General features: G+C 43.1%; 1 protein-coding gene and 1 non-coding gene across 2 annotated transcripts in view; both read right to left on the minus strand.

The window, feature by feature from the left end:
* Window positions 1-285: 285 nt before the first annotated feature.
* Window positions 286-23,146, minus strand: part of CBX1 (chromobox 1) — a 31,801-nt gene continuing 8,940 nt past the window's right edge. Inside the window, exons 2-5 of the mRNA XM_064367494.1 lie at window positions 7,299-7,475; window positions 6,431-6,608; window positions 5,751-5,845; window positions 286-1,812 (exon numbers count right to left, since the gene is read on the minus strand). Of these exons, the coding sequence (XP_064223564.1) occupies window positions 1,668-1,812; window positions 5,751-5,845; window positions 6,431-6,608; window positions 7,299-7,438 (558 nt within the window). The 5' untranslated portion in view covers window positions 7,439-7,475 and the 3' untranslated portion in view covers window positions 286-1,667. The remainder of the gene's footprint in view (window positions 1,813-5,750; window positions 5,846-6,430; window positions 6,609-7,298; window positions 7,476-23,146) is intronic.
* On the minus strand, window positions 18,059-18,165 carry LOC135271014 (U6 spliceosomal RNA). Its single transcript, XR_010339167.1, has one exon. It is a non-coding gene; the product is annotated as a U6 spliceosomal RNA (small nuclear RNA).

Raw genomic sequence — 23,146 nt, forward strand, 5'->3', positions numbered from 1 at the left:
GTTTCCAAATATATCATAGTTTGGAAGTGCTATCAGGTCAGAGTGCTCAATAAACTTTCAGCAATACTGAAGACAGCATGATGGGACCATCTTTACAATCTCTGCATTAACTGATAAATGCTCAGTATTTACTAAATTAACATGGTGAGACCACTTAAAGATTCAGGCCAGGCACTAGATTTTCAAGCCTGCAGCAAGAAATAAAACCATCCAAGTGAGGACGCCATTTTCAACAGGCTGAACCTATAAGGTAAGAAGGGTTTCTGGTAAGACTTAAGACAGAAATCAGGGATTATAAATCTATAGTTTTATTAAGACAAAAACTGACAGTGTAGTATGAAGTTTACATTTAAACAAAGTTTTCACAGAAATCTAACACATGCCTAAAAAGATTTTACAATGTAGCTCTAGATGCAAGTCTAGACGATATCAAGAACTGATGGATCTCATGACTCAAGATAGAGCATTTTGGGTATGTTACTTCTTAGGATTTCTTTAAAAAAGTGTGTGTGTGTGTTTTAAAGTGAACCACTGCCCAGTATGAAAGTTTAATCTTCTCCTGGGACCAAGGTTTTTTAAGTCACCCAACTCTTGAATCAATTCAGTGAAACTTGTGCTGTCAGTGACTGAACCCTGCCACCAATGGTTTCAGAGTTCAAACCTCAAAAAAAGAGAACAGCTCCAAGAGTTCTCCCCACTAAGAGCATAGGCCCTTGTCTTTCCCTACTGTCTTACCTCCTTCTACCACCCTCTTCCTATTCCCCAACACCTCAGCCAGTGGCTTGGATGAACAAGCTGATATTTATAATTTTGTTATTGGAAAAGAAAGGTCTTCTAATTTCAGGAATTAGCACCTCTGAGACAGAATGATCTGCTTGTACTGTATACTCTCCAATAAAAGACCTTCCCTTCTCAGTCAATTTCCATTTCCAAAATGGCAACTTTGGTAACTTATGAACTGGCTTAGTCCTTTGTGGGGAACAGCAGTAAGTTTAGGCAGGGAACACCTTGGCTTACAGGTTTCAGACATTCACAGCTTTTAAACAGTCTCTCACAGTCCTTATTTATGGTGCCAATGACATTTTTTTGAAAAGTAAAATATTCTGGACATAGAAGCATATCATTAGTTGTCTGTTCTTTCCATTGCTTCACCATTTCCCCTTTCAGGCCCCCAAATTTAATCAAAATGATGCTACCCATCTCCCTTTCTCCCCTCCCCATCCCTCCCTCCCCCAAATAATACACCAGTATTAGCCAAAAACTACACACATGCTATGCTGTAAAAAATGCAGAGTTAACACTATTGGGAAGAAGGCTGTGGGTTGTGGAGATGCTCTTTGAAGATCTACAGTATTTTTTTGCTCTCCCACACACCCAATTCTGCAAGTTTTGTCCTTCATAGAAGGCCCTTTGCTTTTCTCAGCAAAGTGCAGAAAAGGTTGCCTTGAAACACTTATCCCCCTTCCCCTCCACTGGGATGGGTGTGCAAACTATACAGCTTGGAACGGCTTTAAAGCACTTGGGCTGCTGCAGGGCACAGAAACTATACTGGCTCTTCAAAGGACATCTTCTCAAGCCACCTCTGTGGTGTCAAGACAAGTAGAACTCCTTCCCTTCCCACTTGAAACCCACAGTCAGATGTGACAGGGGTTGGTACTCAGGATGAGTTAATTCTTGTCATCTTTTTTGTCATCATCCTCCGAGGGGTAGGAATGCCACGTCAGCCTTTCCTCATAGAAGGATATGACAACCTGTGGGCACTTGACATTGGCTTCCTTGGCAGGGACCAGGTCAGCCTCATCAGAGTTTTTCCTGCAGAATAAAGCAAAGAGAGACTTTGAGACCAGGTGCTAGTGGTCTGTCCTAAGTTGGATAAGCCAGGGGATAGAGCATTTAAAAACAGTAATTTTAGGCTGGGCGTGGTGGCTCACGCCTCCCAGCACTCTGGGAGGCAGAGGTGGGCAGATCACCTGAGGTCAGGAGTCTGAGACCAGCCTGGCCAACATGGTGAAAACCCATCTTAAAAAAAATAAAATAGTGGCCAGGCGTGGTGGCTCAAGCCTGTAATCCCAGCACTTTGGGAGGCCGAGGTGGGTGGATCATGAGGTCAAGAGATCGAGACCATCCTGGTCAACATGGTGAAACCCCGTCTCTACTAAAAATACAAAAAATTAGCTGGGCATGGTGGCATGTGCCTATAATCCCAGCTACTCAGGAGGCTGAGGCAGGAGAACTGCCTGAACCCAGGAGGCGGAGGTTGTGGTGAGCCAAGATCGCGCCGTTGCACTCCAGCCTGGGTAACGAGAGCAAAACTCCATCTCAAAAAAAATAAAATAAAATAATTAGTAATTTTAGAAAAATAGGCAGGGAACAATGAAAACATGGTCTAAGCAGCATTTACTGGCAACTTTATGTCAAGTGACATCCTCAGAGATACTCTCCTGTTGAAAATTCCCTCTGGAGATTTGTGTATGTCAAAAGCCACGTCACTGGACTTAACCGATCACATCTAAACATCTGGGAAAGGCCCCCAAAAGCATGACTCTTTAGAATCTCCGAGGGAAGAGAGGCTACCTCACTCTTCCAAAAGCCATATCCCAGCTGATATGAACACATGGAGAAATCTGGGCTTTGTAATAGGATTTTTTTTTTTTTTTGAGACGGAATCTCACTCTGTCACCCAGGCTGGAGTGCAGCGGTGCGATCTTGGCTCACCACAACCTCCACCTCCTGGGTTCAAGCAATTCTCCTGCCTCAGCCTCCCCAAGTAACTGGGACTACAGGCATGTGCTACCACACCTGGCTAATTTTGTATTTTTAGTAGAGACAGGGTTTTGCTGTGTTGGCCAGGCTGGTCTTGAACTCCTGACCTCAGGTGATCCACCTGCCTCAAGCTCCCAAAGTGTTGGGATTACAGGTTTGAGCCACCGTGCCCACCCTGGAGTAGAATTAAATACGACATCTGGCATCGGCCAGAGCAAATGAAAATGGACACTTTCTTGCATAATCATAATTACACTGACATTTTCAAATGCTATCCTTACATAACATCCAGGTGCTTTGAAATGTTGTTTCAACACTGGGAGGCAGAAAATGAGGGGGCCATATTTTTTTGAATTTTAAAATGTTTTCAAAATTTGAAAATCATACACATTATAAGGGAATTAGGAGTAAACTCTTAGGCGGGGTGCAGTGGCTCATGCCTATAATCCCAGCACGTTGGAGGGCCAAGGTGGGCAGGCCCAGGAGTTCAAGACCAGCCGGTCAACATGGCAAAACCCCATTGCTGCTAAAAATACAAAAATTAGCCAGGCATGGTGGCGTGCACTTGTAATCCCAGCTACTCAGGAGGCTGAGACACAAGAATTGCTTGAATCTGGGAGGTGGAGGATGTAGTGAACAGAGGTCACCTCTCTGCACTCCAACCTGGGTGACAGAGCAAGAATCTGTCTCATTTAAAAAAAAAAAATTTTTTTCTTTAATTTTTAATTTTTTTTCCAGCACCAACTTGCTGTATTTAAAAAAAAAAAAAAAAAAAAAAAATTCTTATCTTCAGGTTATTAGGAATGTCCTAGAGAGAAGCAGTAACATAAGGCAAGCAGGAGACACCTGATGAGATCTCTGACAAAGCACCACCCAAAACCTCCAGAACCCCAACAACAGGAAACAAGAGCCACAGAGTCCCATGGAGCAGAAGAGTAAGCTGATAAAATATGTTTTTGAACACTGGATCCAGGAGAATGGGAGGGAAATGGGAATCTGAAGCATGCTGCCATTTGCTAACAGCTGAACAACACCCTCTGAGTTACATTCAGTCATTTCACTGCCTAGAAATATTTGCTACTTTGGGAAATATATAAGAATCCCTATTCCCCAGTAAAGTAACTTTTTAAAATGTACTTGGTCTTATAATCAAATCCAATTTTAACCTGTAGACAGTGGTGAGTCAGCTGGGTGTGTTGGCTCACGCCTGTAATCCTGGTACTTTGGGAGGCTGAGATGGGTGGATCACCTGAGGTCAGGAGTTTGAGACCAGCCTGGCCAACATGGTGAAACCCGATCTCAACTAAAAATACAAAAATTAGCCAGGCAAGCTGGCGGGTGCCTATAATCCCAGCTATTTGGGAGGCTGAGGCAGGAGAACCATTGAACCTGGGGCGGCGGCGGGGGGGGCGGGCAGAGGCTGCAGTGAGCCGAGCTTGCGCCACCGTACTCCAGCAGCCTAGGCTAAGGAGCGAGACCCCATCTCAAAAAAAAAAAAAAAAAAAAAGACAATAGTGAGTCAACCAAAGGAATGCAATCGTAATCAATATGGAGATATTACTGTAACTCACACTGGTTGCACGCAGAAAAAGTATCTTCTAGCAAGACTGAGTAACTCATGGTATAACTTCTCTCACCCCATAAGGAGCATCGTAAAAATGAACTTTTATCCTACAGGTAAACAATAAATCAGTTAAAAGAGGGTCAAGCTCCAGTAACCGCCTAGGGAATGCATGGTTTAGCTAGTTGTGACTCTGGCTTTCAGTGGTGCTAAAGTTAGGCCTTTCCAGCCATACTGTAAAGGAGAATAATTAGTACAGACAGGAGTTTCAAAGAAAGTTCTGGACTGACAAAAGGATAAAGCTCCACAGACATTGTGTGTGTGTTTGTGTGTGTATATATTTCAAAAGACAAAGTTTCTAGAATGCTACCTTCATTGGCAATGGCTTAGAATTATTCCTTCCTAACTTTAAATAGAATGATTGGCCGGGCGAGGTAGCTCACGCCTGTAATCCTCTCAAAACTTTGGGAGGCCGAGGCAGGCAGATCATAAGGTCAGGAGTTCGAGACCAGCCTGGCAAACACAGTGAAACCCTGTCTCTATTGAAAATACAAAAATTAGCCAGGCATGTTGGCATGCGCCTATAGTCCCAGCTATTCAGGAGGCTGAGGTGGGAGAATCGTTTAAACCCAAGAGACAGGGTTGCAGTGAGCTGAGACCATGCCATTGCAATCCAGCCTGGGTAACAGAACAAGACTCTAACTTAAAAAAAAAAATACAATGATTGAGATCCACTTTGAGGGGAGAAAAAAGGCATAAGCATTTTCAATGGCAAAGGAATGGGAAGAATGGCCTTCTTTTGACAGACTAGGAAAATTATAGAGACTGCTGGGATAATTATCTTCATTAGGCTGTTTCACGGAGTATTACTATCACTAGTATTTATACTCATAATGGAAAAAAGCGGGCTTGCTCTGTGCTTGACAGTAGTTAAGGAGCCTTGCTGACCCCTACTGGCTGATTCTGTAATTGTAGAAGCTGCACAAATTGAAAGGGATCTAACAAAGGACAAAAGGAAGAACTACAAATTCTTTCCTAACCCTGATAATTAAGCAGAACTTCTGATTCTGGGGCCAGCCCGATCTTTATTAAGAGGTGGTAGAAGGAGAGGGTGGTCCAATCACATTTCATTTTTTTCCCCCCTTTATTTACATTAGTGAGATGTGATCCCTTCCCAAACTCCACTCTAGATTTTATTCTCCCACCTCCTAAAAATAGGAGCAAAGACCTGAGATTCTTAAGAGCTCCTACCTTTAACTCATGAGTCCAAGTTGGCAGTCGGGCTGAAGGTCACTATTGAAGGACTATGCCATCTTAACAATTTCACACTTGGGTGACTGGAATTTCGAAGGTCCAGCTGTTTTCCTCTGGTATGAAACCAATGGGGAGAAGAAAAACCACCACACAGGGCCACTGGCCGACTCACCATTTCATTAGGAACATGAGCTCTCCACTGGAGTCTGTAGCTCCAATAATCCGCTCCGGCTCCAAACCTCGAGCAAAGCCTCGTGGCTTTTCTGACTGTAAAAAAAAGATGGGCAGAACAATTTTATCTATATGGGACTATTATCCAGACTGGAACCATTCCTGTGTCTCTGATTAATGTAACAAACTCTTTTGCCAACATTTCACCAATACTTTGGCTCAAAGTAACAGAGCTTTTAGAATCCTTTGGAGTGATTATCATCAATGTCTGAAGTGCTTGAGATTCTCCCATATGTGAGAAGGGACATACAAACCAAGCAAAATCAATGTTTACAACTATCTTTTCATTCTCAAAAAACTTACTTTAAGGTACTGATTAACTCAAAATAGCCACCTCACACCTTTTAATGATTAAACATTGAAAACTATTTTTTACAGGAATGAATTCACTTGTCCTTATATATGTCCCCAGCAAGTATTCCATTTACTGCTTCTGTACCATGGATAAAATGTAAGAAATCATGTGGCTTTATGAAAATACGCTCTCACTTTGTAGGCATTAGCCTACCTAAGATTTCAGGACTAAAAGATGGCTGCTGATACCCAAGAAGAAGCAGAACAAAACTACTTTGACAGTAGTTTGAATTGTGGGCTAGTAAAAATTCTTAATTCTAGCCTTACCTCTTCTTTCTTCTTCTTTGGTTTGCTCTCCTCTCCCTTATCTTCAGAATCAGAATCAGCTTTGCGCTTGCCTCCCTCCGATTTATCTGTCTCATGTGCTGTTTTCTGTGACTGCAGAAACTCGGCAATGAGGTCGGGGCAATCCAGATTCTCTTCTGGCTCCCATGTGTTGTCCTCACTGAAACCAGGGGGCACAGCAAGTCACACTTTCCACTCAAAATTAAGTATACTCATACTAAGGATAATTGTAAGAGGACAAGAGCTCAGATGTCCACGGAAAAGCTAAAATTTCTTGGGGAATGGGGAGGTTTTTTAATATAAATAGAAAGCTAAGAAACTTGCTTCCTTCAAAGGCAAATGACTTTTCTTTCTAAATTTAAATTGGTCTATAGCCACACACAAAACTATTTCTCAGAGATTACTATGGTCTGGGTACGGTGGCTCATGCCTGTAGTCCCAACATTTTGGGAGGCCCAGGTCTGAGAATTGCTTAAGGCCAGGAGTTAAGAGATAAGCCTGGGCAACTAAGTGAGACATGGTGGTGCTTGCCTGTGGTACCAGCTACTTAGAAGATTGAGATGGGAGGATAGCTTTAGCCTGGGAGGTTGAGGCTGCAGCAAGCTGTGATTGCACCACTGTACTCCAGCCTGGGTGACAGAGCGAGACCTTGTCTCAAATGAAAGAATTTTAAAAGAGAAGTCATTCTGCTTTGAATTATAAGCAGTAGGCCATATTCCTAATTAAACAATAAGCCATGAAGGCGGGGACTGAGCCACACTGTATCCATCACAGCACAGGAGGTCTCATACATCTCTAGACTCCTGATAAACACCTGGTGGCCACATTTACCTGTGTAGGTGAAACTTACTCTGAGAACCCCTTCCACTTTAGGAGGTACTCCACTTTGCCCTTTACCACTCGACGGTCGAGAACTTTTTCCACCACATATTCCTCTTCCTCCTCTTCTAGCACCTCCTCCACTTTCTTCTTGTTTTGTTTTTTCCCCATAGTGCCCGCCAGCTTTCTGGTATAAAGGGTGACGCTGCTAAAATGATAAAGGAAATAAAAAGGGCATTAGGGAGCACTTTTATTGGTTAGATAATATCTGGATGGTAAGAAAACCAGGGACATGACAGATGACTATAATACTGTATGTTGTTTACAGGAAGCGTTACACCTATTCTCACACTCAATACACATGTTTTCTGGTATGTCCGGCCAGAAACCTCATAAAACAGCCCCAATTAATCTCACAGCAAACTTTTTTTTTTTGAGAGAGAGTCTTGCTCTGTTGCCCAGGCTGGAGTGCAGTGGTATGATCTCAGCTCACTACAACCTTTGCCTCCTGAGTTCAAGCAATTCTCCTGTGTCAGCTTCCCAAAAAGCTGGAACTACAGGCGTGTGCCACCATGCCTAGCTAATTTTCGTATATATATTTTGTTTTTTAGTAGAGACGGGGTCTCACTACGTGTTGGCCAGACTGGTCTCAAACTCCTAACCTCGGGTGATCCGCCTGTCTCAGCCTCCCAAAGTGCTGGGATTACAGGTGTAAGCCACCATGCCCAGCCTTCATAGCAAAGTTCTTTGTTCTTGTATATCCATTTAAAACTTTTATGTCCATTCTTTCTAATTGAAAAAGGCTCCCAATACTCCTTTTAACATAAAGCATGGTAGCTAGGGCCAGGTGTGCTGGCCATCATCTCATCCCAGCAGATGTGACCAGCCTAGGGAACACAGCGAGACCTTATCTCCACAAAAAAAATCTGTAAAGAGCATGGTTGCTAAAATAATGTATTAAATTGAAAGAAGGCCGGGTACAGTGGCTCATTCCAGCACTTTGGGAGGCCAAGGCAGGCAGATCACTTGAGGCCAGGAGTTCGAGACCAGCCTGGCCATCATGGTGAGACCCTGTCTCTACTGAAAATACAAAAATTAGCCAGGCATGAGCCAAGATTGCATGACTGTACTGCAGCCTGGGCAACAGAGTGAGATACTGTCTCAAAAAAAAAAAGGGCGGGGGGGAAAGAAAAGCGGTCCTCCTAAAAATGTACACATATGAATCAAAGTTACATATTACTCTCTGACTCAAACTTTCTCCTGTTTCATGTTTTTCTTTTCATCAAAGTACTGGACTTGAATTTTTGACTGTGGAAAACAGCTTGTCCTATTAAACACCTGTTTAACTTTTTCCTTTCATATATGTATATGTAATATAATCCATTATTCTGCATGATTAAAACACCATGTTCTGAAAGGTGTTCTCTCTCTCTCTCTCTCTCTCGATGGAGTCTCACCCTGCCGCCCAGGCTGGAATATGGTGGCATGATCTTGGCTCACTGCAACCTCTGCTTCCTGGGTTCAAGCGATTCTCCTGACTCAATCTCCTGAGTAGCTGGGACTACAAGTGCCTACGACCACGCCCAGCTACTTTTTGTATTTTTAGTAGAGACGGGATTTCACCATGTTAGCCAGGATGGTCTCAATCTCCTGATCTTGTGATTTGCCCGCCTCGGCCTCCCAAAATGCTGGGATTACAGGCATGAGCCACTGTGCCCAGCCAAGTTCCCTTGTTCTTTATGCAGTCTTTCCTGAATTGAACTTACAATTCACAAGTTTCTTCTTAACTTATTCTACTTAGTTTATTTTACAACTTTTTTCTTTTTTGAGACAGTGTCTCACTCTACTGCCTAGGTTGGAATGCAGGTGAAGCAATTATGGCTCACTGCAGCTTTGAACTCCTGGGTTCAAGTGACCCTGCCTCAGTCTCCTGAGTAGCTGGAACCACAGGTGTGCCAGCTAAAAACTAGCTAAAAAACTAGCCTCCATGCCTGGCTAGTTTTTTAAATTTTTAGGAGACAAGTTCTCACTATGTTGCCCAGGTTTGTTTCAAACTCCTGGGCTCAAGTGATATGCCTCAGCCTCCCAAAGTGCTGAAATTACAGGCATGAGCGATCACACCTGGCCTCCAATTTATTTCTGAGAACTAAGAAGAGTCACAAAAATGCCAGAATGACCATGAAATTCTCTAAACTGGAACCCTGCAATAATTTGGAAAATAAGTGTGGGAAAAAAAGAACTGTAGTTATCAAAGACAACAGAATCTGAGTAAACTGAGGTAACTTCAGATGTATTTATACGAATACATCATCAAGCTGGGTAACATCTAAGGGTTTTTCCAGTGTTAAAATTCTAGTCCCTTATAAATCTATTTTATTTAGTCCTTCATCCAAATTTGACATTTTTAGGGGAGGGGGACAGAGTCTCCCTCTGTTGCCCAGGCTGGAACACAGTGGCACAATCTCGGCTCACCTATGCCTCTAGGGTTCAAGCGATTCTCATACCTCAGCCTCCTGAGTAGCTGGGACTACTCACACCTGCCACCATGCCCAGTTAATTTTTTTATATTTGGTAGAGATGGGGTTCAGCATGTTGCCCAGGCTGGTCCTGACCTCAAGTGATCTGCCCACTTCAGTTTCCCAAAATACTGGAATTAACAGGGGTTAGCTACAGTGCCCAGACCCAACTCTTTGACTTCTGACAGACGTAAAGCCTCTTATGATTACCAGTTTTTGTCAGTAGATGGCGCTATATCAATGAACCAAAACTGATCATCAAAACTGGTCAAAATATAAAAATGGATGTATCACAGATGCCCAGAATGAAATACAAAGAATTAACTGGATGGCAGATAATTCAAGACAAGGAAGAAAGAGTTACTTCTCTGCTTGAGTTTAAGATAAATACCAATTTGAGGTTAAACTGATTATTCCTAGCATCCTTAAGAAAGGAAGCTTACTTAGTAAAAGCATAAACTTTTCTTTCTTTCTTTTTTTTTGAGACGGAGTCTCACTCTGTCGCCAGGCTGGAGTACAGTGGCATGTTCTCAGCTCACTGCAACCTCCGCCTCCCAGGTTCAAGTGATTCTCCTGCGTCAGCCTCCTGAGTAGCTGGGACTACAGGTGTGTGCCATCATACCCAGCTAATTTTTGCATTTTTAGTAGAGACGGGGTTTCACCATGTTGGCCAGGGTGGTCTCGATCTCTTCATCTTGTGATCTGCCCGCCTCGACCTCCCAAAGTGCTGAGATTACAGGCATGAGCCACCGTGCCTGGCCAGCATAAACTTTTCTAAACACTTTAAAACTGGCATGTATAGATAGAATTTAGAAAGAGTCCATCGGCTGGGCACGGTGGCTCATGCCTGTAATCCCAGCACTTTGGGAGGCCGAGGTGGGCGGATCACAAGGTCAAGAGATTGAGACCATCCTGGCCAACTTGGTGAAACCCCGTCTCTACTAAAAATACAAAAAAATTAACCAGGTGTGGTGGCACGCGCCTGTGGTCCCATCTACTCGGGAGGCTGAGGCAGAAGAATCGTTTGAACCCAGGAGCCGAGATTGCGCCACTGCACTCCAGCCTGGCGACAAAAGCAAGACTCCGTTTAAAAAAAAAAAAAAAAAAAAGTCCATCTACAGACTACAAGAAATGTTAACAAGCCTTTCATAAATATCAGGATCATTATTATGAATCAGTTATATCGTCTACAGATGCTTTATAGTCTCAGAAACAAGAGTATATTCCCATGTCTGCATCTAAAATAATGCTGACTTAATAAACGTTTGGTTACTAGAAAATTCTAGACATTGTGCTGAATACTAGACATTAAGGAAAATAAGAAATGGTCCCTGCCTTCCTGAAGCTTAATGTCTAATAATAAATAATTTAGATACTTCTTCCACCGAAGGTATTCTGAAATCTTGCAGGGTGGCAGAGAATATTTTTCTGAGGTCCTTTTAGTGTGGCTAAGACAACATCCTACCCTTGTCCACACAGTTCCGAACCTTGTCTGAACACACATCAGTGTTAACAGCTCATACAGCTATCTTTTCAACACTCTTCCTCTCCATTTACACACTACAGACTCAGCTTTCTTTCTCTACCCAGCCCCTTGTTGTCTTTTAGACTCTAGATGAGTCTTCCTTTCCTTCTGTTACTAAACAAACCAACCAGTGGATTGCATGTAATCTTTGGCTAATTGTTGGCTAGCTTTATTGAGCCTATGATTTAGGGGCATGTGCTTCTTCCTGGAGGGAGATGTTTTCAGATTTTCAGAATTCTGATTGCTCAATGACAAGTGTTATTTTATGAGAAAAGAAAAATCTAACTTTCCTCTTGGATAAATGCAGTGTTTTCTCCCAAGAGGACATGCTACTCTTTGCTTGCTTCCTTTCATTGTCAGTTGAAGGGGTAGCAAGATTCACTGTTAGTCTTTGGTTATAGCACAGGGAAAAGTAAACCGACAATTCACCTTTAGGTACAAAGGCTACCACAACTCCTTTTCTCAACAGACAGAAGGGAAGGAGTGAGTTATGGACTGTCCAAAATCAGTAACCGGGCCAGGCGTGGTGGCTCATGCCTGAGATCCCAACACTCTGGGAGGCTGAGGCGGGAGAACTGTTTGAGCCCAGGAGTTTGAGACAAGCCTGAGCAACATAGCAAGATGCTGTCTCTACAAAAGATTTATAAATTAGGCTGGACTGTGGCTTGCACCTGTAATCCCAGCACTTTGGGAGGCCACCGTGGGTGGATCACCTGAGACTGGGAGTTTGACACCAGCCTGGCCAACATGGTGAAACCCCGCCTCTACTAAAATACAAAAATTAGCTGGGCTTGATGGAGTGCGCCTGTAATCCCACCTACTCAGGAAGCTGAGGTGGAGAATCACTTGAACCGGGAGGTAGAGGTTGTAGTGAGCCAAGATCACTCCAGTGCACTCCAGCCTGGGGACAGAGTGAAATTTTTTTTTTTTTTTTTAACAAATTAGTCAGGTGTGGTGGTTGTGTGCTTGTAATCCTAGCTACTTGGGAGGCTGAGGTGGGAGGACTGCTTGAGCTCAGGAGTTTGAGATTATAATGAACTGTGATAGTGCCACTGGACTCCAGCCTGGGTGACAGAATGAGAGCCTGTCTCCAAAAAAACAACACACACATACACACCCCACAACCCCCCCAAATCAACTATTGTCCTCTAATACCCCATCTCCAAAATAATTAAAGGCACTCTATCACTATGGCTTCAGAATTCAGAGCTATTTGAGGATCTATATTATTTACATTAATAATTACATTTATCTTAGAAAAATAAACAGCATATATTTTTTTTTTTTTTTGAGATGAAGTCTTACTCCGTCGCCCAGGCTGGAGTGCCGTGGCACAATCTCAGCTCATCACAACCTTCATCTCGTGGCTCAAGTGATTCTCCTGCCTCAGCCTCCCCAGTAGCTGGGATTACAGGTGCACACCACCAAGCCTGGCTAATTTTTTGTATTTTCAGTAGACATAGGGTTTCACCCTGTTGGTCAGGTTGGTCTCGAACTCCTGACCTCGGCCTCCCAAAGTGCTGGGATTACAGGTGTTAGCCACTGAGCCTGGCCTATTTATTTGTTTATTTAGAGACCAGGTTATGAGACAGGCTAATTTTTGCATTTTTGGTAGAGAAGGGGTTTTGCCATGTTGCCAATGCTTGTCTTGAATCCCTGGGCTCAAGTGATCCACCTGCCTTGACCTCTCAAAGTGCTGGGATTTCAGGCATGGGGCCTGGCCAAAAAAAAAAAAAGAAAAAAAACAGCACTGACTATTATTCACCTAAAGGGTCAGCATAGCTTCTAACTGATCTCTACCTACTGCAAGCTTCTCCTCCCTTTGTTTGAGACCAGCCTGGGCAACATAGTGAGACCCCATCTCTACAAAAAATAATCGGCTGGGTGTATTAGGAGGATTGCTTAAGCACGGAGGTTGAAGCTGCTGTGAGCCGTGATTGTGCCACCACACTCCAGCCGGGATGACAAAGCAAGACTTTATCTTTAAAAAACAGAAAAGGAAAAATGATCTATTAATTTTATCTTTTCTTTTGAGAGGGAGACTCACTCTGTCGCCCAGGCTGGAGTACAGTGTTTCAAACTCGACTCACTGCAACCTCCACCTCCCAGGTCCAAACAATCCTCCTGCCTCGGCCTCCCAAGTAGCTACGATTACAGATGCACAGCACCACTCCTGGCTATTTTTTTTTTTTTTTGGTATGTTTAGTAAAGACAGGGTTTCACCATGTTGGCCAGGCTGTGCTCAAACTCCTGACCTCAAGTGATCCACTCACCTCAGCCTCCCAAAGTGCTGGGATTCCAAGTGTGAGCCACCACACCTGGCAATTTTATTTTTTTAAGGCCACAATTATTATTTTTTAAAAATTTGATGACAGGCCTTATAGAAGCCATATAATTATGGAATAAAGGGTCAAAGTATGATAGAATATCACAAGATGTACACATGGGCCAACAGTTCAAGTTAACTCAGATATCTTAATCCTGAACAATCCTTAATCTTAACAAAATTAAGCTTTTGGACTCTAAGCTTTTTTACTATTACATCTTTGATACTAGGCAATTTTATTAGATGTTTTTCCTTCCTCCAAATTATTTATCAACTAAATATCTTTTTAATGTTGTTTGGAAGTTGTGTACGTTGCTGTTAGGCCATGGTTTCACTGTAGGATGACTGATCAAGGACCTAGATATTTTGTTGGGCATCTTCCAAACTATCCATAGCTCCTCACCCTTGGGCCAATTTCTCCAGAATGAAACCTGTTTCCTGTCTGGGTGAGAGAGGAAACTGAGGCAGGAGTATAAGCCTATCTACCAATGTTCTTTTTACTTTTATTTATTTATTTTTTTAAAGACAGGGTTTTGCCATGTCACCCAGGCTAGTCTTTAACTCCTGGACTCAAGTGATACTTCCGCCTCAGTCTCCCAAAGTGCTGGGATTACGTGTGAGCCATCGAACCTGGCCAATTCCCATTTTCTAAATTCCACCTGCACCCCCATTGTCAGGGGTACCTAGTGGCCTTTCCAGAATCCTGTAACACAAACTGGCTTGTTGTACCTTCTTGGCTCTTCCTAAATCTAGCCCTACTTTTTACCTTTTTCTGGTCAGTAACTAGTTTTCCATCTGTTTTCTGACATCTATTCTCTGCCTGTCTTTTTCCTATTTTTCTTGTCTCTTTAAAAGTTCTTTTATGGGCTGGGCGGTGCAGTGGCTCATGCCTGTAATCCCAGCACTTTGGGAGGCTGAGGCAAGTGGATCACCTGAGGTTTGGAGTTTGAGACCAGCCTGGCCAACATGGTGACACCCCATCTCTTATACGAAAACTACAAAATTAGCTGGGCATGGTGACGCATGCCTGTAATCCCAGCTACTTGGAGGCTGAGGCAGGAGAATCGCTTGAACCCGGGAGGTGGAAGTTGTAGTGAGCTGAGATGGCGCCATTGCACTCCAGCCTGGGCAGCAAGAGTGAAATTCCATCTCCAAAAAAAAAATCCTTTTACCGTTATTTGTGTGGGTTTTTTAAAGGGAGTAGAACCATGTGGTTCAATCAGCCATGTTTACCTGAAAGTTTCACTGCAATATCTAATAATACTGAGTGCTTATTATGTGCCAGGTACTATTACGCTTTACTCATTTATTAAAAAAAATTTTTTTAGACACAAGGTCTCCCCTCTGTTGCCTAGACTGGAGTAGAATGATCTGCTCATAACTTACTGCAGCCTCAACTTCCTGGGCTCAAGCCTTCCTCCCAAGTAGCTAGGACTACAGGCATGTATCACCAAACCTGGCTAACTTTTTCAGTTTTTTTGGTGGAGACAAGGTCTTGCTTTGTTGTCCAGGCTTCTCTTAAACTCCTGGCCTCACACAATTCTCCTGCTTTGGCCTCCCAAAGTATTGGGATTACAGGCATGAATCACAGCATCCTGCCTATTCGTTTATTATTTACAATACTCCTCAGTTACTAGCTTTGACTAGTAACTCTCGTTACTAGTGTAACTAATCAGTCTGGGTACTAGTCAAAGCTAGTAACTGAGGAAACTGGACTATAAACCCACAAGTGTGGCTTTACAGTATGTACTCAAACCTCAATGGGTTTGAGTCCTACTTAGCCAACTCATACGGTTTATATCACAATACTGTAGACAAAAAAAAGATCTAGAATTGCCATATTTTTTACCTAAACATTTACTGAGTCTGCTACATTTGAAGATTCCTGAAAAACAATACTTTACATTCGCATTATACTTTACAGTTAACAAAGTGCTACATTATCTCATTTAATCTTCAAAACCATCCTGTGAGAAAAGCCATTCAGATGTTATCTCTACCTCATACTCATAAATAGATCAAATTTAGATGAAATAAATCACCTAAAGTCACACAATGATAACAGAGCATAGCATTTCAGTAAAGCCATCTAGCAAGGCTAGGCTAAATACCCTGTTGCACACATAAAACTAGCAGCTTGGCCTGGCTCTCCCAGCACTTTGGAAGGCTGAGGCAGGCAGATCATGAGGTCAAGAGACCGAGACCATCCTGGCCAACATGGTGAAACCCCATCTCTACTAAAAATACAAAACTTAGTTGGGTGTAGTGGCGCGCATCTGTAGTCCCAGCTACTCGGGAGGCTGAGGCAGGGGAGTCACTTGAACCCGGGAGGCAGCGGTTGCAGTGAGCTGAGATCGTGTCACTGCACTCCAGCCTGGGGAAAGAGCAAGATTCCATCTCAAAAAAAAAAACACAAAAAAAACAACTAGCAGCTAGCCACAAACCTACAGGGAAAACTCCCTCCATCCTGTACAAGGAAAGGAAGGAGAGAGAGTCTCTTCAGATGACTCCTCCCTACAATTTGTCAGTAAGAAAGAGACTGGTAATGATACCTCTCAGAAAGACCTTGAAAGGTATGGCTCTGTTAAAAAAAACCAATGATTTTTAATTGGTTTCTGGAATATGAAGGTATTGTTTATTAAATCTGCAGACAGAAACAAAGCTGGGTTTTTAATGCCCCAGCAGTCTCTGAGTCTTTTAAACTGACAAGTGCTACATAGCGTGGAATTTTTCAAGTTAAACATCTAGCAGTTAGACTACAGAGAGAACTACTGAGAAAATGTCAAGTCAGCAGTTTGAGAACAGCCTGGCCAACATGGCAAAACTATGACTCTACTAAAAATACAAAAAAATTAGCCAGTCAGGCCGGGCACAGTGGCTCTCACACCTGTAATCCCAGTAGTTTGGGAGGCTGAGGCTGAGGCCAAGGTGGGTGGATCACCTGATGTGGGGAATTCGAGACCAGCCTGACCAACATGGTGACACCCCATCTCTTATACTAAAACTGCAAAATTAGCTGGCCACGGTGACGCATGCCTGTAATCCCAGCTACTTGGAGGCTGAGGCAGGAGAATCGCTTGAACCCAGGAGGTGGAGGCTGTAGTGAGCTGAGATGGCGCCATTGCACTCCAGCCTGGGCAACAAGAGCGAAACTCCGTCTCAAAAAATAATAATAAAAATTAGGTGGTTGTGGTCGCACACGCCTGTAGTCCCAGCTACTCAAGAGGCTGAGGTACAAGAATCACTTGAACCCAGGCAGCAGACGTTGGCAGTGAGCCAAAATCGTGCCACTGCACTGCAGCCTGGGTGACAGAACAAGACTCTGTCTCAATTAAAAACAAAACAAAAAACCACCCAAGTTTGTCTATAGTGCTCCGATGAATCCAGGAATAGTGTAAATCTCAATCAAGAGTAATTAATTCACATCTCTTTTAAGAGAAAGAGTACTGTTGTGATTTTCCTCACCCACCCTCCACCCCTGAAGAGCTGAAAAATGTAAAGGAACAATGCTACTTGACTGCAGGAGGCAGTAACATTAACAGACACAGGCTTAGGCGTTTCATTTTGTTTTTAAATAGTTTGTACTGTGAAAGGGTATGAGAAGGCTTCAAGAAGCCAGTGTGGGCACAGCTCTTGGCTGCCACTATAAATGTGAACTATGAAGTGCTATGCTAGCTACTTCCATGATTCTGATTTCTTGCCAGTTTGAAAAAACAAATTATAAATATGAGGCCAAGGTAACAGCTACAGACCCAACCAGCAGGGTTTCTAGCTAAATGCTAATGTGAAGCATTTAAAATGTTGGTCAGGGCTAGCTGTGGTGGCTCATACCTGTAATCCCAGCATTTTGGAGGGCCAAGGCAGGCGGATCACGAGGTCAAGAGATTGAGACCATACTGGCCAACATGGTGAAACCCCATGTCTCTACTAAAAATACAAAAATCAGCTCAGCTGGACATGGTGGAGTGCATCTGTAGTCCTAGCTACTCAGCAGGCTGAGGCAGAAGAATTGCTTGAACCGAGAAGGTGGAGGTTGCACTGAGCCAAGATCGTGCCACTGCACTTCTAGCCTGGCAACGGAGAGAGACTCTGTCTCAAAAAATAAAAATAAAATAAAATGTTGGTCAGGGCCAGGTGCAGTGGCTCACACATACCTGTAATCTCAGCACTTTGGGAGGCCAAGGCCGGCAGATCACCTAAGATTGGGAGTTCGAGATCAGCCTGACCAACATGGAGAAACCCCATCTCTACTATAATACAAAAAATCAGCCAGGCATGGTGGTACATGACTGTAATTCCAGCTACTTGGGAGGCTAAGGCAGAAAAATCGCTTAAACCTGGGAGGCAGAGGTTGTGGTGAGGTGAGATTGCACCATTGCACTCCAGTCTGGGCAACAAGAGCAAAACTCCACCTCAAAAAAAAAAAAAATATGGACTACTTTTTGAATTTGCATGTCATCCTTGCGCAGGGGCCACGCTAATCTTCTCTGTGTTGTTCCAGTTTTAGTACATGTGCTGCCTAAGCAAGCACCAGTTTATCTTTTTATACAATGCAATGTGTTTTTTGACATTATTCCATAAAGATCTCTATTCCTAACAGCTGCCATAGTATTCCACTGTATCGTTTTCTTTATTATTGTGAAGAATGCTGTTTTGACCATAGCATCTGCATCTTTTAAAGCTCCACGGGTGATTTTGATTAACATTCTTGGTTAAAAGTCACTGCTATAAGAGTACTGGCAGAAACCATATTCCTCAAGTGAAATTACACACATTACTGCACACATAACTGACTTCTCATAGTTCGCTAGAAACTATGAGAAGTAGCAGGTATGCAGGTAAACATTTTATTTTCTCCATTACATTTCAAATAACAATGGAGCAGTAAGGAAAGTAACAACTGGTGCCCTTGAAAACAAAACCTTCCCTATATCACATCAACACCATCCAGTCTAAACTTTTGTTGTACAGCAATGAAATTGGAAGAGCACTGCTTAAAAGATCCTCAGTGTCCCTTTCACCAGAAGAAAGGTAACAGGAGCACCAGAAGCATGATTACAGTTCCTGTGTGGTCTGCTTCCCAGTGAAAGACCTGTTTAACCAAATATCAGGATAACAAGCAAAACACAACTGGTATGATTCCAAGCCTTGGGCTCCAATATCTTTCACTTCTCTGACCTCTCAACTTTATGCCTATAGGTAGTCACATATAGTTACTGCATAATTCAGTTCCTTCATCTGTAAAACAGATTTAATGACCCTCATGGGATAACTGAGAGGTTAGCTTTTATGATCCCTGGCTTTAATCATCTATTTATATATTTGCACTTACACTCTGCTTCTTCATTATATACTGTTTTAAGCCTAAGAATAGCTCTCTGAAACCTAGTGCACTGAGAAAACTCAATGAGAAACAGTATTTTTCTCCTATAGATATGATTGAAATTCATGACTCAGTTTCTCCAAACACAGAGCAGTTCCAGAAAACACTCAAGAAGACCTAGATATGGCTACTATCAATGAACCAAGAACTACAAAACAGAGAAACCAGGATCTTATTTCTGGAGGACTGAGACAGAAGAGCTGCCAGAAAAAGAAATTACATTACATATACCTAAAATGTAGAATTTCTTGTGCTTTTCCATTTATCTGGCCAAGGGAGGAGAATAAAGTCACAAAGTTCGTATAATAAATGGCAAAAGGAGGCTGGCCATGGTGGCTCATGCCTGTAATCCCAGCACTTTGGGAGGCTGAAGCGGGCAGATCACCTGAGGTCAGGAGTTTGAGACCAGCCTGATCAACATGGTGAAACCCCATCTCTACTAAAAATACAAAATTAGCTAGGCGTGGTGGCAAATGCCTGTAATCCCAGCTACTTGGGAGGCTGAGGCAGGAGAATTGCTTGAACCCGGGAGGCGGAGGTTGCTTTATCAATCACAATTACCCTTTGCCCAACTTTTCACTTAACCCATTTCCTTAGCTTAAATGTCACTTCCTTAGAGGCCCTTCCCTGAAGCCCCAGACTAGGTTAACTCTGTATGAACAGGCTCCTATAGTATTCATTCATGTAACAATTATCTACTGGGCACCTAACATGTGTGAGGTGCTGGAAAAATCGGGTGGACAAGACAGACGAAATCCTTGATCTCTTAGATCTTATTATTCTAGTGTGGACAAGTGAGTCAGCACTACTGAGTGTCTGCACACATGTATTTATTTGCAAAGCATGGCACAGACAACAAACAAGAAAATATTACTGATAAATATTACAAAGCAAATCTCTTTAGAATAACATTTAAACAGAAACCTGAACTACAAGGAGACAACTCAGTCAAAATGAGAAAAGCACTCCCAAATTTAGGGAATAGTTGGTTTGAAAGTCCTAAGGTGGCTGGGCACTGTGGCTCACGCCTGTAATCCCAGCTCTTTGGGAGGCCGAGGCAGGCAGATCACGAGGTCAGGAGATCGAGACCAGCCTGGGCCAACAGGGTGAAACTCTGTCTCTACTAAAGATACAAAAATTAGCTGGGTGTGGTGGTGAGTGCTTGTAATCCCAGCTACTCGGAAGGCTGAGGCAGGAGAATTGCTTGAACCCTGGAGGTGGAGACTGCAGTGAGCCAATATCGCACTGCACTCCAGCCTGGTGACAATGAGTTTGCTTTATCTGAGTTAAAGAAATGTGGCCAGGTGGAAAGAGTTAGACTAGAGTGAAGGAATGATGGCAGGGACAAGATGACAATTATTTTGTGTATCACTGCTTACTTCATTCCTTTTTTCATCTAGTTCTTTTTACCATTCCATTTTCTTTCCCCCTCTTTTACCTCTAGTTTAGGTTGAAGATCTAGTCAATTAATGGCTATCAAAGTTTATAACTGCAGATTTTCTACCTTTTTTTTTTTTTGAGATGCAGTTTCACTCATCACACAGGCTGGAGTGAAGTGGCGCGATCTCAGTTCACAACTTCCGCCTCCAGAGTTGAAGCAATTCTGTCTCAGCCCTGATGAGTAGCTGGGATTACAGGTGCATGCCACCAAGCCTGGCTAAATTTTTTAATTTTTAGTAGAGATGGGGTTTCACCTAGACTGCTCTCTAACTCCTGACCTCAGGTGATCCACTCGCCTTGGCCTCCCAAAGTGCTGGGATTACAGGGGTGAGCCACTGAGCCCAGCCAGATCTTCTAGCTTTTAATAAAATCTATTGGTGGGCGAGGTGGCTCACGCCTGTAATCCCAGTACTTTGGGAGGCTGAGGCTGACAGATCACGAAATTAGGGGATTGAGAAGATCCTGTCTCTACTAAAAATACAAAAATTAACTGGGCGTGGTGGCGCACGCCTGTGGTACCAGCTACTCGGGAGGCTGAGGCAGGAGAATCACTTAAACCCAGGAGTGGAAGCTGCAGTGAGCCAAGATCATGCCACTGCAATCCAGCCTGGCAACCGAACAAGACTCCATCTCAAAAACAAAAAATTTAAAAAATTAAAAAATAAAATTAGGCACAGTGGCTCACACTTGTAATTCCAACATTTTGGGAGGCTGAGGCATGCAGATCACCTGAGGTCAGGAGTTCGAAACCAGCCTGGCCAACATGGTGAAACCCTGTCTCTATATAAAAAAATAAAATAAATTAAAAATAAAGATTAATTAGGCCAGACTGGTTGTAAAAATACAAGAATGAAACTCCGTTACAAAAAAAATATATTTTTTGAGATGGAGTCTTGCTGTGTCATCCAGGCTGGAGCTGCAGTGGCTCGATCTCAGCTCACCGCAACCTCCACCTCCCAGGTTCAAGCAATTCTCCTGCCTCAGCCTCCCAAATAGCTGGGACTACAGGCGCCCACGACCATGCCCAGCTAATTTTCGTATTTTTAGTAGAGACAGGGTTTCACCATGTTGGCCAAGCTGGTCTCAAACTCCTGACCTCGGGTGATCTGCCCGCCTTGGCCTCCCAAAGTACTAGGATTACAGGTGTCAATTAAATTTTTTAAAAACATAAATAAAAAACAATGAGTTGTGATCATATCACTGCACTCTAACCTGAGTGACAGACTGAGACCCTGTCTAAAAAAAAAAAAAAAAATCAAATCATTAAGCATTTATTAATACTAAAAACCTGAGTGAAGTATGTGGTAACCAACTCACCCTTGTTAAAGCACTGGAAGTTCCACCACATCACAACAACCCCCTCAAATCCAGGCAAATGGGGCCATTTGATCACAATGGTGGAATATGTAGACACATAAGTACAGGCTTTTCAGAAGCTCTTGAGGACAAATAATAACATAATGGTAACAAGTAATGCATATAAAGTCACTTAATTCTTACAACATTCATATTAAGCCCATTTCACAAATGAGGAAACTAAGGCTTACTGAAGCAAAGAAAAACCCCCCAAATTCCCCAATAGTAAGATATAGACAGAGAGATCCAAGATGGCTGATCACTAGCAGCTCGGGATTGTAGCTCCCAGAGAAAGCGCACAGACCGAGAGGACGTCACACTTTCAGACAAATTTTTGTTACCCACGGACCAGAAGATTCCCAGCGGAGGAGCCCCACGGGTTGCCAGGGTGACTCTTGTGGCTGGCATGGCAGTTTTGCTGGTGCCCCAGCATGGCGGTTCTTGGTGCAGAGTAAGCGGGACTGGGTTCCCTTTTGGTCGACGTTTGAAGCTCTGGGAAGGCAGAGTCGCCCATTTGCCTGATTGAAGAAGGGACTCAAGAGGGAAGCCAGACAGGAGATTCCTGGGCAGAAAAGCACCACGAATCTTGGTGCTGCTGTTTTGGCCGGTGCAGTGGGTTGCTCAGATTTCGGCGCTGGGAATCAACAAGTTGGACGTCCACTCAGAGACCTAATTTGAAAGTAGGCAATTACAAAGACGACAAGTGGATGAACTCACAATGATGGGAAGAAACCAGCGTAAAAAGGCTAAGAATACCCAAGATCAGAATGCCTCTCCTTCTACAGGGGATCACAGTTCCTCATCAACAAGAGAACAAGGCCTGATGGAGAACGAGTGTGTTCCATTAACAGATTTAGGCTTCAGAAAGTGGATAATAAGGAACTTTAGTGACCTAAAAGAACATGTTCTAGCCCAATGTAAAGAAACTAAGAACCTTGAAAAAAGGTTTGACGAAATGCTAACGAGAATAGACAACTTAGAGAGGAATATAAGTGAATTAATGGAACTGAAGAACACAATACGAGAACGTCACGAAGTATGCACAGGTTTTAACAGTCGAATTGATCAAGCAGAAGAAAGGATATCAGAGGTCGAAGACCAACTTAATGAAATGAAATGAGAAGACAAGATTAGAGAAGAAAGAGTAAAAAGGAATGAGCAAAGTCTCCAAGAGATACGGGACTATGTGAAAAGACCTAATTTACAATTGATAGGTATACCTGAATGTCATGAAGAGAATGAATCCAAGTTGGAAAATATTCTTCAGGATATTCTTCAGGAAAACCCTCCTAATCTAGTAAGGCAGGACAATACTCAACTCCAAGACACATAA

The sequence above is a fragment of the Aotus nancymaae genome, unplaced genomic scaffold (assembly GCF_030222135.1).
Source record: "Aotus nancymaae isolate 86718 unplaced genomic scaffold, 86718_ANA_hifiasm-v0.15.2.pri h1tg000072l, whole genome shotgun sequence".
Classification (NCBI taxonomy): domain Eukaryota; kingdom Metazoa; phylum Chordata; class Mammalia; order Primates; family Aotidae; genus Aotus; species Aotus nancymaae.